At 40.2% G+C, this 19,048-nt stretch overlaps 2 protein-coding genes across 4 annotated transcripts in view; one reads left to right on the plus strand and one right to left on the minus strand.

Annotated features, from left to right (window-relative positions):
- Positions 1-5,165: 5,165 nt before the first annotated feature.
- On the plus strand, positions 5,166-14,391 carry pdk3a (pyruvate dehydrogenase kinase, isozyme 3a). Of its 2 annotated transcripts, XM_008298553.1 has the most exons (12): positions 5,166-5,539; positions 8,315-8,456; positions 8,577-8,648; positions 9,316-9,500; positions 9,592-9,681; positions 10,124-10,201; positions 10,470-10,546; positions 10,639-10,740; positions 10,826-10,933; positions 11,066-11,179; positions 11,669-11,789; positions 13,780-14,391. In XM_008298553.1, exons 1-12 carry the CDS (start codon positions 5,437-5,439, stop codon positions 13,797-13,799), a joined length of 1,212 nt encoding a protein of 403 aa, XP_008296775.1. In that variant the 5' UTR covers positions 5,166-5,436; the 3' UTR covers positions 13,800-14,391. The 2 variants fall into 2 exon arrangements, with proteins under 2 accessions (XP_008296775.1, XP_008296774.1); XM_008298552.1 differs by having other exon boundaries at positions 11,669-14,391.
- Positions 14,392-16,131: 1,740 nt separating this feature from the next.
- pcyt1ba (phosphate cytidylyltransferase 1B, choline a) overlaps positions 16,132-19,048 on the minus strand; it is a 13,506-nt gene continuing 10,589 nt past the window's right edge. For both annotated transcript variants that reach the window (XM_008298560.1, XM_008298561.1), the window contains exons 5-8: positions 18,594-18,672; positions 18,355-18,497; positions 16,567-16,755; positions 16,132-16,356 (exon numbers count right to left, since the gene is read on the minus strand). In XM_008298560.1, the coding sequence (XP_008296782.1) occupies positions 16,132-16,356; positions 16,567-16,755; positions 18,355-18,497; positions 18,594-18,672 (636 nt within the window). The remainder of the gene's footprint in view (positions 16,357-16,566; positions 16,756-18,354; positions 18,498-18,593; positions 18,673-19,048) is intronic.

A 19,048-nucleotide genomic window follows, 5' to 3' on the forward strand; every position in this document is an offset into this window, starting at 1 on the left:
TACTTCTCTCTCATAAATCTCTCTGGGCTAATAATACTAGTCACTTCATCCAGACAATCAACATGTCTTTCACAATAGTATTGGGAAACACTGCATGAGCACATATTACTATGCAGATGACACTCAGCTATATTTATCTACGAAGCCAGAAAAACAATCAGTTAGTCAAACTTCAAGTATGTCTTACAGACATGAAGGATTACCTCTAAGGTTGTACTGCTAAATCCAAACAAAAGAGAAGCGACTGTATTTGACACCTCAGAAGCACACTGCGTAACCATATAGTTACTCTGATGGCATTGCATTGACCTCCAGCACTACTGTGAAGAGTCATAGTGTTATTTTCTCTAGAATTTGTTCTTTAAATCACATATAAAAATACTCTAGAATGGCCTTTAGCCTTCATAATACTGTCAAATTTAAAAATATCTTGTCATAAAATGATGCTGCAAAAGCCATCAGTGTTTTTGTTTCCTCTAGGTTGAACTGCTGTAACAGGTTATTGTCAGGGTGTCTTATTAACACTAACATAAATCAATCCAAAATGCAGCTAATACAGCAAATATGTAAAGACAGGAACCAAAAACAAATATCCTCCCATATTAGCTTCTCTCATTGGGTTTTTTTTCCTTACAAAGAACCTAATGACCAAGCTCCACCATATCTTTAAGACCTCATAGTCCCATGCTGTCTTGTTACAACAACAAACAAAACAGCCCTAACTGGAGATAAAGTTATCAGTAAATCTAAACTTGACAAAATTATTTTTTTTATGCTGACAGCTAAATTTCCTGCCAACAGAAGAAAAACAGGATAAAAACAGCAGTTTTCCAATGCAAGCATTTTCTGGAAAGCTATGGATAGGTCACGTAGTAAAACTTGAATTAACTAAGGGTTTACACACAAAACAAATTGTACCAGCTTAAAGTAACAGGAACCCTAAACACAATATGAACAAAACCTACATCCTAAGACCTAACAAAACCAACTCACAAAGCAAGCTGTGCTGGCAGACATGAATGGCCAAGAGTCCTGGTAGAGCAGTTCCTTAGTCTTTTTATAGCCTGATGGTGGGCATCAATTGCGTGTAGGAGCCCAGATGTCAGCCAATTACCAAGACAGGAGGGAGGGGAACTCCACGGGCAAAATCTAGGGCAGAGCACAACACACATTAATACATTTATACATTCTAATGTTATATCTCAGTAGAATACTTTGCTGTCAGTCTTCAGGCTTACTTGTGGATCCAAAGGCAGAACGGGAGGCAGAGCTTTTAGCTGTCAGGCTCGTCTCCTGTGGAATCCACTCGCCGTCTGGGTTCAGGAGGCAAACACTCTGTCTGCTTTTAAGATTTGGCCCAGAACCTTCCCATTTAGTGTAGCTCGGTTGGTTCGGTGACCCTGAACCATGCCTTTGTTATGCTGCTGTAGGCTCGGGATGCTGGGGTACTACCCACGATGGACTGGGTACCTCTCTTCTCCATGCATTTATATGCCACTCTTGCATGTCATTAACTTTGTGTCTTCTCTCTTGCATGGTTTGTGCTTTGTCCTCTCTGTCCTCTCACTCTCTGCAGGTATCTGTGGTTGCAGAGCTGCAGGTTTCTGACCTGCCGTTACTGGCCCAGTGCCTACTGTTCAAATGCTCATCTTTTTTTTTTTTTTTTAAATCTCCACTCTCCTTTCCAGAGTCTGGTTCTGGTTTCTTCCTGTTAAAAGGTTTTCCTCTATACTGCCACCAAGTGCTGTTCAAGGGGGGACTGCTGGGTCTTGCTGTATTATTCTGCACTTTTATAAAGCTCACTGAACTGATTGATGCTACGATTAGTGCTTAAACAAAGACAAAACTGAACTGATTCTAATATTATAGCTCCAAGGGTGTAATGAATGTTCTTACTTTTTCCATCTGCCTGACCTGTTTTTTATAAAAAAAAATTGTGACAGTTACTACAAAAAATCTGTTTTATGTGTGTTTTTTTTTTTTTAAATTTATATCAGCTTCATTACAGGCCCTGTTTCAAACAGAATTAAATGTTTGCTTTTTTGTTTATGTTGACCAAAGTCCTTAGTTTCCATGCTGTGTTATTTTTTTTCTCTTGACTGTATACTTTAATCCGGTGGAATCAGGGTTTAATTATTGATATGTACACACTTGGTGTCCTCTTTGTCTCAGTTAAAAAAAAAATTTTTTGGTTGTTTTGTTGGGATTTTTGTTGTTGTTTTGTTTTTTGTTTTGTTTTTTTTAAACCAAAAAAGGCCTTGTTTTGCATGAACCTTATCTGGCAGTGGTTTATGTCACAAGTCAGTAATTTACCCATAATTTTCCAAGGAATAGTCCTGAAAGAAAACACCTAATTAGGCACCATGTGTATTGTCTGATCAAGATAATACTTCAGAGAAACTGGACCAAAAAAAGCCACACATGTACCAACGGAAAGAAATGTGCTCAGGCAAGAAGGCCATATAGATTTTTACTATTTTATGTGCATGGTTTATTTATCCTTACCAAACAAACAAAGAAATCACAGCTCCTGCTGCCTCTCTTGCTCCTGGAACAAAATCATAAATCTTCCCAGGCGAATGCTGGCCCTATACCTTTCCACCTGTATAAACTTGAGATGTCCATAATGCTGCTCTATTATAAAACTAAAGAAGAAAACAAAGCAAATATCCGGAATAAACACTTAAAACACATATTAACTTGTTCAGATACTAAGTAAAGGAAAAACAAAGATCAAGTGAGTTTAGATGCATTTTTTAAAAAAAGAATGCTTTGTTTAAACCAGAATAAATAGTTCTGAAATTATCTTATTACTGAAAAATATATTTTACAGATAAGTTGACTTGTACACATTTGACACAGTTCAGTCTCAGTTTGATTAATTTGATTAATGTGGAATTACACAGACTTTTTCAGGAATGTTTCTATGACTGAATATAGTAGTTTTAGGAGACTTTGCCCCCCCTCCCTCCCCGAAAAAAAAATGCTTTACCATGTATTTATGTCAATTATCTTTTTTAAAAATGCATTATTGTATACATGTATAAATGTATGTATACATTTTGATTTTTGTGTTACCACAGCTGGACCTGCACTGTCACTATCTGTATGTACATGTAATCATTTTAAATACATGCAAATTAAAATACTTCAATGACGTTTTGTGTTGCCATTTCTTACAGTATTTTCAGTTTCTTCTCTCAATGTAAATACTACCTCACCACATTGGATTTAACAATTTACAGTTGAGCCGCTAGGTGGCAGTAGAAAACTAAATCTGGTAGACACTTTTTATAGTGTGTTAATTATCATTGCTTGTCTGTTGTTGTAGCTGTAGGATAATAAACACCTGGAACACAAACAGTCTACATACAGTATTTTACTAATTAAACCTTAAAATGATGTATTAACTTGTAGTCCAATGAGAACTTCATGTTCTGTTCTCTCCATCTTTCACATGTTTTTAACACTGACTCTATGTGCACTTGAATAAGGCAGTGACTGACTGACGCACCTCCGACCAATCAGCTTGTTGTAATTTGTCACTTCCTGCTTTTAGGCCAATCACTGCAGAGCATCAACAATCTTCTACAAAGTGCGGTTGAGTCGAGGTCTCCTATTGGACGAGCTCTGTTCTCATCTGGATCTGAAGTTCTTAACCTTCAAAATAAAAGGTGTTGCAGATGCGCAGAAATAGATGCTAATAACACAAAAACAAATGTTAACCTTAAGTACAAATTTGGGATCCAAGATGTTCATCGATCAAAATAGTAAAGAGAAACAATAATTCTTATGATACCTTGCTAATACAATTACATTTGTGAGGTAAAATTAAGTAGATTTGAAAAATTCTTTACATTTAAATAGCACATCTCACAGAAAAATCCTCACATATCTCACAAATATTAGCAGTAATTAATCTAACAATGCTTTTCCAAAATGTTTTCGTGTGAGACTGAATAAAGCAAAATTTCAGATCGTGTCTCACAGAAACTGTTCAGTTAACTTAGTAACCTTCATGTACAATCTTATACAAAAATTATCTTGTTCTCAGTGAAATATTTGTCCAACAACATCTATTTTGGGATTGCATTTTTAAGTTTTAACTCCTGCTGGTAATAATACATAAGAAATTATTTACTGAAGCACTATAGATCTGATATAAGCCATTGACAAAGTAGTTTGAAAAAAAGTTATGTGTTTCGTACTTAAGCCACTGAATCTGTAGTTAAATGTTTGCCAGTAATGAATCATGGAGGGAAATCCAAAATGAAGCATTCTGTCTGCAAATGTCTTCCCCTTAGTGAGTCACTAAGAAGTCATTTTTAAATCATCATTTTTTATATCTTTAGTCCCATGATTATTTTCCTGGGCTTTACCTTACCAGTCCTTTGCCTGCTGTCAAATAAAAATAATTTTTAAAAGTCTGCAAGCATAAATGGAAATCAGAAAAATCTACTTGCAAACAAGACAAGTCATTGCTAAAGGGCTGAAAACACATCAAGAGTTAGGAGAAAATAAGAGAGTTTTTAAATAGATCTTGTGTGTGTTTTTTTATTAAAGGCCTTTTGTTGTGATGAAGTTACTGAATGATTTCATAAGATTAATTGCAATCTTCATTACCTTCTGATCTTAGCTTCTTTCAACTAACAAAGACAAGACTGAAAAAAACCTAAATAAACATCAAAAAGTAGAGGCTGGTGCTTTGTGCATAACTTCAGTCCAAAACAAAAATGTAAAAGTCTAAGACCCAGGTCACATTGATAAAAAATCTAAAGCAATATCAGCATTATAAATAATCATCACTGTTTCATATTTAACTGCACTTTTATTTTTTATTTTAATTGTATACTCTATATTTTATTTGCTCTTGTTTTTCTTGTCTTTATCAACTCTTTTAGTCAGTTTTGTTTGTTCCATTTGGTTCAACTTGATCTTTAATGTGTTCTATTTTTTTTTATTTATTTATTTTAACTTTTGCCTGTAAAATATTTTAAATAACCCCTGTGTATGATAAGGTGCTATAAAAATAAACGTGCTTGCTTTTTATTAACTGTTTCTAATTATTTACCTCCTCGTCTTGTGAACTGTAGCTTACACTTGGCAGCTTGGGGGGTGTTTTATTTTGAAAAGCGCCTGAGGAAGTTAGCATGCCACTTAGAGCAGCTTTTCACTGTTTATCTGAACTGAACGTCCACAAATGTAGATGCAGGAAGCCGCAATGAGAGCGTTTTGTCCGAGTCCCGTCGTCTAACCCTATGGACATTTGTTCGTCGTGTCGTTTCGTGTCCGCGGCGGACGGTGGAAATGCGGAGGCCGACGAGAGACGAGGACTGTCCGTGTACGAGTCAACGTTACCGGGGATGAAGCGGACGTGTTGTGTCTGACTCTCACTCTATCCTCAGAACCAGGCATCATCTTTTTAAAACTTCCAAAATGAGGATCTTCACGTCTCTGCTGAAAAACGCCAATCCCAAAATCGAGTATTACTCCAGATTTTCACCGTCCCCACTCTCCATCAAACAGTTTCTGGATTTTGGTGAGTAGTGCCTGAATATAAAACAACAGGGGCCTTTTTATTGTCTTGTCATTTTATCCACTCCACTGTGGATTCCTAATGTCACACATGAGCCATATTTATAAAGAAAAGTCCACTGCTAGCTGTCATGAAACATCAGAGGTGATGTTGGGTTTCAGTTACCCAGCACTAGCAGCAGCAGCATGCAAGCTAGCTAGTCCCTCTGCATGACATCTCTCCTGATGCAGGTTTGTTTACTCTGTCAACATGTGATTACACGCTGTTTACTGCATGCAGGTATCCTCAGTCAGACAGGGACAACAGCACGTATGCAGTGGCAGCTGCTCATGTTACCCAGTGGCTAATCAAGGCTTACTCATCTTTTCAGGTTTACTTACTCTGCTACATTTTTAAGCTTTAGGGGGGGAAAAAATAATAAAACGTGTGCTTTTTTTTCTTTCCTCCAACTGATGAAGCACACCAAGTGGGAACTGAGTCAATTAAAAAAGGAATAAAACACAAGTGAGACATCTCATCCTATCTTATAAGATAAGATAAGCTTTATTGTCTCCAAAGCGAAATTAGCTGAGTGTAGATTTTACAGCTCTGCGACTACAGACATGATAATAAACCAAAAGATACACAACTAGGGACAGAATTAGCAATGTGTACATATATAACATCTAAAACACACATATACATCTACACATATGTACTTGTAAGACCGCCTTCATTAAAACAGATAAATAACTCAGTTGATCAAGTAACAGTGAATCAGATTAAATTAATAGGAAACAGGCATCAACAGGTTTAAATGGGGTTGTTGCTTGTTGAGCAATTTAAAAGAAAAAGGAATAAAAGACCCCTATACATGCAGGCTACTGAAGGTGGTAGTTTGTAGTCTAAATATAATGTGAGAGGGGTCCCTCAGGATCACCTGTGCATGTCCAACAACAGTTTTTCATAGACCGCCCTAAGGGACGGTCATTCTTCCCTCCCAGTCACTTTCTTTTTGACTGTAAGGGTGCCGTATAATGCCGTATCTGATTAGACTCTCCATTACAGCACTATAGAGTGTAAAACCGTGATCTTTGTGCCGACACCAAACAGTCCGCAGAGAAAGTGAAATTTCTGAGCCGGCCGAGCACAATGACTGTGTCAGACCCAGACGAGAAGACTTGAAACGCAAGATGACAGTTATTAATTGCGTCTCATAGCTGCACTCGAGGCTTTTCTTAATCCACCTCTGATTAAACACAGTCATGTCCAGTTACGTAACCTGTTCTCACAGCTGTGGATTGGAGGAGGAGTACAGGAAGTGTGCGGCACTTGTTTGCGCTCAGAAACTCGGCGAGGGTCTTGTCAGCAGTAATTGTTCCTGTCAAGAGAGCAGCGGGACAAAAAGATGCCGGCGTGTTTCACAGCGGAACAAAGGAGACGTCATGCAAGTCGGCACGTGTGTTACATGATGACACATGAGCAGTGTGTGTCGTCCCAGCTTTTCTTTATGTTGCTAAATCACTTGAAGCCTCTCCTGTGAGCTGAGATGCTGGGACACTCCCTATCATTCTGACACGTCACTGTGACACTAAAATAACAACATCTCATATTGTCTCGTCTCTGTTGGAGTCATAAGGTCACTCACGGGGTGACACAATATCTGCACAATAAGTTTCCTGTTACACAAGTTGTTTGTGTTCTTTAATGAACCCTTGTTCCTTTTCTAATGGCATGAAGTACCTGAAATATTTTCCTCAACAGATTCTCGCTGTGTTTACTGCTGTTCTCAGCTCAAGCTTAATAGGATTCATATGTGAGTGCTCACACATGAGAAGCTGAGCTGTGCGAACACTTCAGACTGCAGTGTGGTCAAATTGAGGATGTAAAAATGCAAAGCCGGGTTGCACGCTCATTTTCACCAAAGATGTTTCACCACAGCCGGCACTTTTTCTGCTCAGATCTCAAACATGAGTCTCTCTAGCCCCTCTGTGACTCCCCTCCTCCACTCCCAAATAGATTTATGATTTCCTTGTATAGTTTTGTATAAACTTCAAGCTAATGTTGGCAGACGGTTAATACCGCTGCAGCCAGATAGCGAGGTTTAAGGTGTCAAGTTAAAGGTTGGATATTGAAACCAACTGCAGCAAGGTGCTTGCAAATTTTAGCTGAGGTTGGTACGCTTACTTTTTCTACTTCTCATACAAAAAGGTTGGTTTTAGTTGTATAAATTATTTTTAAAAGGCTGTGTGTTTTCCTTGTTTTTACATTACAATGAGAATACAATAGAAATTTGATTAAAAAGGTGAATTTTGTAATCTATAAACTGCTGTAACTATTTACAGGAAGGGCAGAAAAAACAAACTAAACCCAGAATGTCGTTATTGACAGTGTCAGAACGTTTATGTGTCGCCTGTAATCTACACCGATTAGTTACAACACCAAAACTACCTGCACAATATCGTCCCTCTCATGTCGCCAAAACAGCTCTGACCCACATCTCTCCTGTGGTGTCAAGGACATTGGCAGCAGATCCTTCAGGACTCGTGGGTTGCAGGGTGGGGCACCCGTGGATCAGGCTTGTTCTGATGCAAAGAAACATCCACATGAATGCCAGCACCCAGGGTTTCCCAGCAGAACGTTGCATTGTAACATGAAACAACGCTGTTCACTTGCTTCACCAGTCAGTGGTGTAGCTACAGAGCGTATTTCTTGGCAGGACAAGTTCATTCCCTCTCATGCAAGCTATACCAGAATCTCCAGATATTCTAGTCATCATGTTTGTTTTTCTAATCTCAGGCAGGGACAATGCATGTGAGAAAACATCTTACATGTTCCTGCGTAAGGAGCTGCCCGTTCGGCTGGCAAACACCATGAGAGAGGTCAACCTGCTGCCTGACAAACTGCTTAGCCAGCCCTCCGTCAGACTGGTCCAGAAATGGTAAGATGCTTCCTGCAGAATTTGTTCTTTGAATGGCTGCCAGGTGATAAGCTTTATAATGGTTGTATTGTCAGGAAGCGTGTGTAAAACTTCCCTTTTGATCTTTGCTTGCTTTATTAGGTACATGCAGAGCTTTGTGGAGCTGCTGGATTATGAGAACAGAAAACCAGAGGACCGTCACGCTCTGAACGAGTGAGTGAATGTTGACTTCGAAATAAAAGCTAATCAAAGTAAAGTATAGTCAGTAAAGCTTTGTCAAGCAGCCAGCCGTTAAAAACTGGCTTCATTTCATTATGTCTAAAGTTCTTTTCCACTGCAGCTGTTCTACTTGGTACACATACATCTCTGCTGACTGTGCAGGCAACACTGTATTTATGCTACAACAACGTGTGTCTGATAAACAACCGTGCATGACTGACAGGAATTTGTGACCCGTCTGTTTAGAGAACACATTTCCAAGTATTGTTCAGGTCTCTGGAAATGAAAGGACAGTGACATTAAGATTGGTCATCAGAGTTGTGCAACAGTTGTGTTTATTTTTTTGTGCAACAGTAATAGTTAAATAAACAACATTCATACTGGTGCAAACTTTCACCTAGTGCTAGACTTTAACATTTATTACTTGATTATTTTTTTGATGAAGATGCTCTTGCGTACATGTTTGTCTACCAGTGCACCAATCAGGAGTAGTGCAGCTAATTTCCTGGTATTCTGCACAATACAGTGACGATAAAGGCTTTCTATTCTGTTTGATTTTATTCATCTTGACTGTGCCGTTTGCGTGACTATGCATGAAATAATGAGAGATTTACAAAAGCACAACATCGCTGACAATCACCAAATGGTGCATTTTTTGCAGTTTCCTGGAGCTCCTGATCGAGATCCGTAACCGTCACAACGATGTGGTTCCCACCATGGCTCAGGGCGTCATCGAGTACAAAGAGAAGTTCGGCTTTGACCCCTTCATCAGCAGCAACATCCAGTATTTCCTCGACCGCTTTTACACCAACCGCATTTCTTTCCGCATGCTCATCAACCAGCACAGTGAGTCTCAGACACCCGTTTGTTTAATTTGGATCGCAAACTCTGGCCTGTCTTTGCGACTAAGTTTTCTTTCCTTGTGTTTGTTTTGTAGCCCTCCTGTTTGGTAACGACACCAACCCGGCCCATCCCAAACACATAGGCAGCATCGACCCCACCTGCAGTGTGGCCGAAGTCGTCAGCGGTGAGTTGAGGGATTATAAACGCTAATAGGTCACATATGCAGAGTTTATTTAATACAATTAGTTTAATTTACTTCCACATTTAGCTCCTTCTAATGCTATAATTCAGTTTGAACCGTCAAGCACCACATGGTATGAGAAAATATTTTGTTATCTGTGGTTTGACTCCTTTTTTTTTTTTTACTTTTAACTCAAATATTTGTATTGTTCTTTCTTAGCTATGTTTTTATCACACCTTTCACTCTCACAATTCAAACATAACCATGTGCACTTTTGCTAAAAGGCACGTTTGCACGATAGTTTTACAGGAATTGCTTGGATTCATAACTGCACTCTCAGTGACCCAGTTAGGGATGCAGGCTTCGGTAGCAACATGTGACAAGAAGCAGTAAACATACTCGGCTAGCTCTCTTCTAAGTCTTCTTGTTTTGCCTCCTCCATCAGATGCCTATGACACTGCCAAGATGCTGTGTGAGAAGTACTACTTAGCCGCTCCCGGGCTCAAGATCGAAGAGTTCAACAGTAAGAGCGTTTTTGTGCGTCTGTGTATACATTTTCCTGTTTCTCCCTGTAATCTGTCACAGTGTTGTAAAACTGAGCGTTCTCCTACCCGGGCTTTTTACGGCTTGTGGGTGCAGCAAGGGAGCCCAGATTTAGCCCTGTAATGATTACAGTGCTCACCGTCTCATTAACTTCAAAAGAATCAGCTTTGTGTGTTGTGTGTGTATGTGTGTGTACATGTGTGTGTGTGTCTGATCTTCTCACACTTCCTGAACTCTTTTTCTTCCAGTGAAGGCTCCCAAAAAGCCCATTCAGGCGGTGTATGTGCCCTCTCATCTCTTCCACATGTTGTTCGAGCTCTTCAAGGTAAGCAGTTTAAGTGACGTTAACCTAATGTGACTATAATTCTGTAAAGAGTCCCGCTGAATGGAGTTAACGAACTCTGCCGGCGTTCGCAGAACTCAATGAGAGCGACGGTGGAGCTTCATGAGAACAGTAGTGAGGGATTGCCTCCAGTGAAGGCAAAAGTCACTCTGGGTAAAGAGGATCTCTCGATAAAGGTAAATCAGACACACGCGCGCATGCATCATTGTAGCTTTTTGTCTTCCTGCCTGCTTCATTCGCTCCATCCCTTCCCGTCTTTAGATCAGTGACAGAGGAGGAGGAGTCCCTCTGAGGAAGATAGACCGTTTGTTCAACTACATGTACTCCACTGCCCCGACACCAAGCCTGGAGCCAGGAGCCGTCCCACTGGTACACACACACACTCACAAAATCAAATCAGTATTGACCCTGGTGACCAAAGCCCCTTTTAGTCGATGCGTTTATCATAAATGGTATGACATCTGGGATAATAACCTTGATTTATATTCCTGCCCCGTACAGGCCGGTTTTGGCTATGGTTTACCCATTTCCAGGCTCTATGCCCGATACTTCCAGGGGGATCTGAAACTCTACTCCATGGAGGGAGTGGGCACGGATGCTGTCATTTATCTGAAGGTAAATTGAGCTTGCCGAATATGGAGTATGCTGTAGGAGTCTGTCGCTACCTCAGAGTTTAAATACATAGTTGCAGGAGAAGATCGATGCCGCGATCATGCGTGTCTGTTAAGTGTAAAGATCAAGTTAGATGGCACATTAAGACTGGAAGGAGGGGGGAGTAGCTAGCGTTGTCATGAGTTTAAAAACCCTGAGCATCTCTAAAGCTCATTAGTTAATTTATTATATATAGTTTGTTTAATCTGAGCACAAAATGACAGGTTGTGGTTGTAGTAGGTGGCTAGTTTTTGGCAGCTAGCTTGTCCACATAACACAGTTTCCATTGGCCTTCAGTCTTTGTGCTAAGCTAAGCTAATTATCTCCTGGCTCTAGTGTTCTATTTAGGCCCTTCTAACGCTTGTCATGTAACTAAATGGTAATAATTTTGCCATGAGAGATAAACAATTGTGTGTTCTCATTGGCTCTCGTGTTTTGTGTCTCCATTTAAAGGCTCTGTCCAGCGAGTCCTTTGAGCGCCTGCCTGTCTTCAACAAGTCAGCGTGGCGGCATTACAAGACCAGCCCCGAGGCGGACGACTGGAGCAACCCCAGCAAAGAGCCACGCGACGCCAGCAAGTCCAAATACAAAGCCAACAGATAACTCTGCCCAGCTTGCAAAAGCAAAGCCCTCCGCCGGGAGCCGCAGCGCCCGCACCCTGCGCAGAGCGATGAAATGTTGCCCTTGGGTAGACGCTTGGTTTAGGATCAGACTTGGTTTTACATTCCAGTGGTTAAAAGTTTGGAAAGGATGGATGACCTTGACTTAAATCTGTACCCAAAGGCAATGACCTTCATCAGCGTAGCTTTCATTGTTGTGGCATTACCACTGGCTCTCCCAAGATGGAATTTTAAAATGAACCTCTTCCAAATTACAGATCCCCAGTGTCTAACCCCATTTACCAAATAACAAAAAACAAAAACAAACAAACAAAAAAATGGTTGTTCTGGTGAATCTTCATGTTCTCAAACCAAATTTTCTGCGTTACTTCCATCTCTCCCTCTGTCTCATGCACTTTGGCCCGCCTCATCTTTGCTGACTAGGCTGCTGCTCCCTGTGGCTGAAAAAGCCTTGCACTGCTGATTGAGTGTCTTTCCCACCATCAGCGAGGGCTTGTATTCTGTTTCTCGCTCTCAAAACACAAGCAGAGTCGGGGGGGTTGAGTTTCAGTGCAAATGGGAAGAGGAGGAGGTTTCATTTCCTTCCTTTGGGAGACACTTTTGACTGAACGCACAATTAGGCCAGTGTGTCACTGGCATAGCAAAGACTTGTTTTGGTTACAGTCAGTTTTAGCCTGAGAAAATTTCAAAGGAGATTATTTAAAGAAGAGAAAATAATAGCACTTAAACGACTAGAGGAAGCAGTAGTGTTTATATTATCATGTCAAAGACAGAAAGCCTTACTTCTGGAAACTTACACCATGTTTGATGTTTAAAAAAAAAAAAATGCCTCAAAGGCTCCACTGGAACTTTAAGAATATTTATGAAGTTGAGTATTTTGTTTATCTTTTATTTGTTTAGTTTAACTCTCAAAAGTTAACCAGCCACCTACAGTCCATGGAAAGACCCTCATCAGACATTTCAGCTTGTAATCCAGCTCTGTGCTTTGATTTAACTCCTTATCAACCAAAGGGGCTGATGCTCTTGAAACGCCACCATGACAGCGTCGTCTGTCAAGTAGCTTCGACCACACCAGCATGACGTATTGTGTAAATGCTCACAGAAGGGAATGGACCTGTTGCAGCACGCAAAGACTATAAAAAAGAGGATTGCATCATTACTTTGTACATTTCTTCATTTCATCCTGCAACTTGGTCAGACCTGCCATGGTGGATAAACAACATGCGCACAGCTTGGACCTGCTTTTCTAACAGTGCTTCATCCAGTCAGCCTCGTGTCTCGTCGTGTATTACTAATCCTCACAGTCTTCTGGACGAGTTTGAACAAAGCTTGTGTATTTTTTTCAAAAATGTGCTTGTGTTTTATTGTCGTGAGTGAGAATGACAGAATTAGAAGATGCAGCTAAAATCCAGGAGGAGTTGATGCTTGACAGGTTTTGAATGATTTCATGCAGGAACAAAGACGGTTCAGGACGGTGCACTATTTTACTTTACTTTTTGTTATTGATGTTAGCACAGGATTGCTTTTTGATGATCTTTTAATGATTGTAGGTTTGCTGACTGCTTGATTTTTCTTTATTTATTCATTAGGGAGTCATGCAAGTTGAGTGTGTGGAAAAGCTGGCGGGGGAGAATGTGGTCAGGGGAACAGAATTTCCAACCACTTCAACGTCTCTGGGCACTTAATATCCGATTTTTGTCACATGGTTCATATTCAGGAGCATTTTTAGCGCACTTTAATAACCCTTCCTGTATATTTTGCTTCAAAAAGCTTTCATACAATCATTTCAGACCTGCCGGGAAGTAATTACGATCAGGTCGGCACTTCATATAGCAGCGTAATTCTTGGAACTACTAAACAAGACCTATCCGAACCCACTTGGTCAAAACGGATGATGGTGAATTTTAACAATCTAAAGTGGCTTTCTTTTCCCACTTCCTTTAGCTGCCTTTCATCTGCCATGAAAAGAAAGAAGAATTGAGAATGGAAAACTTCATCCCCCCTGCAGGTTCTTGGCTTCACTGTCAGATTTCATCACTGCCAATGCCTTTGTAACCTGCCAGTCTCACTCGATGACAAACCTGCTGTAAAGGAAGTGCTGCGTTATAGGTTAGCAGCTGATGTGTAGGTTAACATGTGGTCCGGTCATTATCTCCTCAAATTCACATCTTGATCAAATTCCAGTTTTCATGATTTAAAGGATCAAGGATCTTCCACCATCAGTAACCGTCAACCTTTACTGTTAAAGACTGTCTCTGTACTTAGGGTGTTGTAGAAAATATTACATATATATATAGCTATATATAATGTGTATATACAGCCAGTGTGGAGTGATCGCTTTGTTTTCCATCCTGCTGTACATCCAGCCTAAAAGATGTATTTGTATGCGCCTCAGTGTGGAGGCAGTCATGCAGAGATATGCAAGCAATGCAACATTCACCAAAAAAAAAAAAAAAGTGTTCGAGCAGTCTCATGATGTGATTCAGCATGAAATCAACTTACAGCACCAACTGTCAAACCTGGCAATAAAGAAAACTGCTGTTGTGTGTGATCCATCTACTGAGTTTGGATCTTTTTTTTAAAGATAAAATGCACTTGAAGTCACATTCTGTTATACATTTTTGTTTTATTTACATATCAAGCCATTTGAACGTTAAATTAAAAAAAAAGAAGAAAAAAAAGGACACGTATTCCCAAAGTTTGTACATATAGTGCAGATTAACATGTAGCGCGTACAGGACATTAACATTGCATTAGGGTATTTATTGTGTTGTTGGGGTGGAAGAGAGGCCTGCTCTGCCCTCGATACAGGCAAGCAGACCTGAACAAAAGAGTTGTTACGTACATTTCTAATAACGGCAACAAAAATATTAGGACTACCTCAGGCGTGTGATGACCTGAAGCTTCACCCAGAGAACTAATTTCTATATATTTCAAGTATCATCAGAGTTTGTCAGGTTTTTATTGACAGCTGACATCATATTCCCAAGAGCCACAAAAAAAAGAAAATGTCTGCTAAACACTGATTGATAAAACATGGAAAACCCAAAACATATATGGCTTTTTTTTTTTTTTTTATAAATGGTGAAAATCCACAAATTTTTCCATTAATAGTAACATTTGTGAGGCCTCTCAATGTGACTACAGATGCAAGGGATTACATCTACTCTCTATGTGCAGTCTCTAAGACTCAGTTTACATTCAAGAAGTTAAGATCAAGGCGTTTTGTTCTTTTTTTTTCTCTGTCTAATCACAATCAAGTTTGTGGGGACTAACAGACACTTAACATATTAGGTGCAGAATAAACCTCAGGGGCTCGTGTTAGTGTCTGTGTTTAAGGACAGACCTGTTTCCACTATCATTCCTAAACAGAATTGATTAATATGAGTTCAAAAACTATGTAGTTAAATTTGTTCTCTCTCTCTCTCTTTTTGCACCAATCATATCTATTTTAGGTAAATATTTGGAATATACAGACTACTTCAAGGCTCACTGCAATTTCCTACAGAGAATTTCATATGGATACTTTAAATCACAGTTCTTTGAAAGTGGTCATTGCCGTCGCATGGAACTGGTGATGATTTACGCAAAAGTGGTGTAAAATAACACTGACTATGTGTTTGAGTGCAAAGAGGTTGTCCACAGTGTCTGCTACTCTGTGGGGGGGGAAGGGGGCAGTGTCTCTCTTTTCATTTCTAACTGTCAGTTCAACGATAATAAAGTGATGCATGAAACCAGCTCCAGGTTACCTGTAGGACTGAATGTCAGACGCAGTGCTTCTGTAACTTTGTGCCAGCTCGCATGTAGTAGACACAGCAGTTACAAGAAAACGTGGCATCTTATAAAAGAAAACGATGAACTTAACATAACAGGACAACAACTAAAAAAAAAGAACTGTGATATTAGAAGCAGGCTGTTTGACAGTCTCTATCAGTGCTGGACAACCCAAAGCAAATCCTCTTCGAAGATATCGCGCAGGAGTCTTGTCCTTCTTACAATATGCGACACTGTGTACATAAATCCTCTTCTTCCTTCCTCTTCCATCTGTCTGCTTGGTTGCCCAGACAACAGAGACAGTGACGGGCTTCTGAGCTCTGTAGCCCAGAACTACATTTCCCATGATCACTGTCGGCATTGCATATTTGCAACATCCTTGAGGGTAACTGTGTCAGTTTCCAGCCAGTGTTTGTAGGAGTATATGTGTGTGTGTGTGTGTGTATGAACAGTTTCCAGGCAGTGTGGTGTGAGTGAAGTGTGTATATGTGTGTGTATATATGTGTGTGTTCAGCAGTCCGTCTACTTCTCATCTTCATCGCCTTCACTCATGCTGCTCATGGAGGCAGATGCTCCTTTGGGGGAGGTCGGGGGGGAGGGCCGTGCATTGTGCCAGCGGGCGGGGGGAGACGGGGGAGAGGGCGAGCGCAGGGGGGACAGTTCGCGGGGAGGACTATTGCAGGGCGACTCTCTGGGAGAAAGAGCGTAGGACAGCATTCGACCACTGCGTTCCTGAAACACTTGTTTCTGTACAGAGACAGAGGGGAGAAGAAAGGTTAGGTGATTGTACACACAGCATAAAAGTCCAAATATCATAAAACTTCTAATTTTCTGGTTGTATAATTAAATATACCCAATAAAAGATGGTTAGAAAATGTGCAAAAAATTTAAAATGGTCAAAATGTTAAGATCCTTTGTGTCCTTTTTCATAATCAAATAATATCAAGAGTTACTTACCCATGTCCCATCTGGTCCAAAAAGTTCTAGAAAGTTCCCAATAAATTCTCTGGACTTCTCTTCCCATTTCTGAATGAGGTCGTGACTCTTCTCCTCCACGCGATAAACAAAATGTTTGCTCTTTTCCTCAACCGTGCGAACTTTCTCCTTCATGCGATCCACCTGGTTCTGTAGCCGGTACTTCTTCTCCTGACGGGATCAAATGTTGAGGAAAAAGTCATTAAAAACACGAATCCCCATAGAACCAGAACCTCAATCACATTCTGGTGTTTGTGCCCCGAATAATCAAAATAAGAAGTATCTGCCTGAGACTTGTTTTCCATGCAGGAGCATTGTGAGGATGTTTTTGTCACGTATGGTTGCATGACAAATTAAGCAGAATACAGCAGAAGCTTTCCTGTCACAATTTTAAAAGCAGCAGAACTGTTTCCTTCAATGTGCATGCACCCTTGATGTACATTCTAATAAGAAAAATGCTAATACGATGTTATCAGAGTGAACTTCCTTAGCATAGTTTGGTTCATGAGTATTGGGACGGTCACACAATTGTCGTACTTTAGCCTTTTTTTGCCACCACAGTGGATTTGAATTGAAGCAGTCAAGATGATTTCAGCTGTAACTCAAGAGGTTGAAACAGGTTTATTTTTAATAACTGGATGCGAATCCTTTGCAGTCAATGACCGACTGAAGCTTGGAACCCTTTGGACATCACCAAATACTGAGTTTCCTGCTTTGAGATGCTCTACCTGACCTTTACTGCAGCCTCCTTCAGTTGCTGTTGTTAATGAATCTTTCTGCCCTCAGCCTTGTCTTCAGTAAGTAAAAAAGCAGAACGGACAGCTCTATGTACTCCAGAGTTTACCCTGCTACTTCTGTGAGCAGCCACATTATCATAAACACTGGTTGCCCAGCAGCCATAACACTACCTCATCTACATTTAACAATGGCTAATGTTTGCTTTTAATCATTCTTTTCCTTCCAATATTCTGCCATTTTAGATGCTTTTCTGGTAAAGTCTAATCTGGCCTCCCTGTTCTTCAGTGACACCAGTGGTTTGCATTTTGTGGTAAAATCTCTGTATTTACATTTTAATGAAGTGTCTCCTGATTGTAGACTTTGACAATAATATGCCTACCTCCTTGAGCGTGTTCTATATTTGGCTAAATGTTGTGGATGTTTTTTTCCTCAACAAGGAGGGACTTCTGCAATCATCCAATTTAGCTGTCCTGCATAGCCTTCAAGGCCATTCAGTGTTGCTGAGCTTCTCTGATAGCTCTGTTCTGTTCAGCACAATGATGGCCTCCTTCCACTTGCATCAGCGCCTCTCTGGACTGCATATTCAAAGTTCCCCTGAGCAGCTACATGCGGATTCAGCACTTCAAATCAATTCCAGCTTTTTTATCTCTTTGAATTATCATGAAATAACAAAGGAACAGACCACACCTGATCATGAAACTGCTTATCAGTCAATTACCTTTGAGTCTGTGGATATCGAGCAACTGTGTGAAAAAAATGGCTGTAAATCCTAAACAGTTAAGGCAATATTCCTTTTGTTGTTTTTTTTTGTTAAACCACTTCAATTATAGCTGAAAGTCTAGACTTTAATAACACTTTGTTTTCTTCTTTTAAAATCTATCAGGTCGATGTACAGAGGCAATCTCTGTCCAAAGAGACCAACTGTATGTTGCCTATCCTCCCAAACAAGTCATACTTTTCTCACAATAATCAGTGTTAATGTACTGTTTAGAAATACAGCAACTGCAGCAGATGAATGGATCGTGCTCTTACGTTGATGTAGCTGACGTTTAGCTCCTTGGCCGTGTAGCCACGTTGAAGGTTGCGTCGGGCGTAGACGTCATAGTCTCTGACAATTCTGGTTATCAAGTCAGAAGTTGAGATTCCCTCTGTCCTTTGTGTGGGCACAAACATCCCTGATACACACACGTAACACACAGAATTTAAAAACTGCCCGAGGCGCATTTTAGGAAAAAACATTATTTCATTGTCCTAAATTCCCATACACTAACCTGCCTCCTTGATGTGTTTATAAACGTCCTCACTTCCTGCTGAGGAGTATGGGATATCATCATGAGCCACAAAGTCGATCTGAGAAACAATCAAAGGACACGTACTGTATGGCAGAAAACACAGCACTGGCAGACAAACATGTGGTAACAAAAAGTGAGCATACAGTAAGTGTTTTAAGTTGTGCAAAACATGCACACTTAAAGTAGGACGCGACAAGGGTTTGGTCGTAAATACACACAATTCCACACACAAGTGTTAAAAAGCACCGAGGTCATATTCACAAAGGCTTTTATCTTATCATTATCATATTCCGTACTATCATTGTCATATCAAGTCCTTCTGAATGGTGATCAAAGTCTCCTCCTTTAGGTTATGCACAACAAGGTGATCCTGTTGCTATGAATGACATCATGTGTCTGAATTCATTTATCACCATGGTAACTGTTAACAAGGT

The sequence above is a fragment of the Stegastes partitus genome, unplaced genomic scaffold (genome assembly GCF_000690725.1).
Source record: "Stegastes partitus isolate 25-593 unplaced genomic scaffold, Stegastes_partitus-1.0.2 Scaffold1327, whole genome shotgun sequence".
Taxonomy (NCBI): Eukaryota; Metazoa; Chordata; class Actinopteri; family Pomacentridae; genus Stegastes; species Stegastes partitus.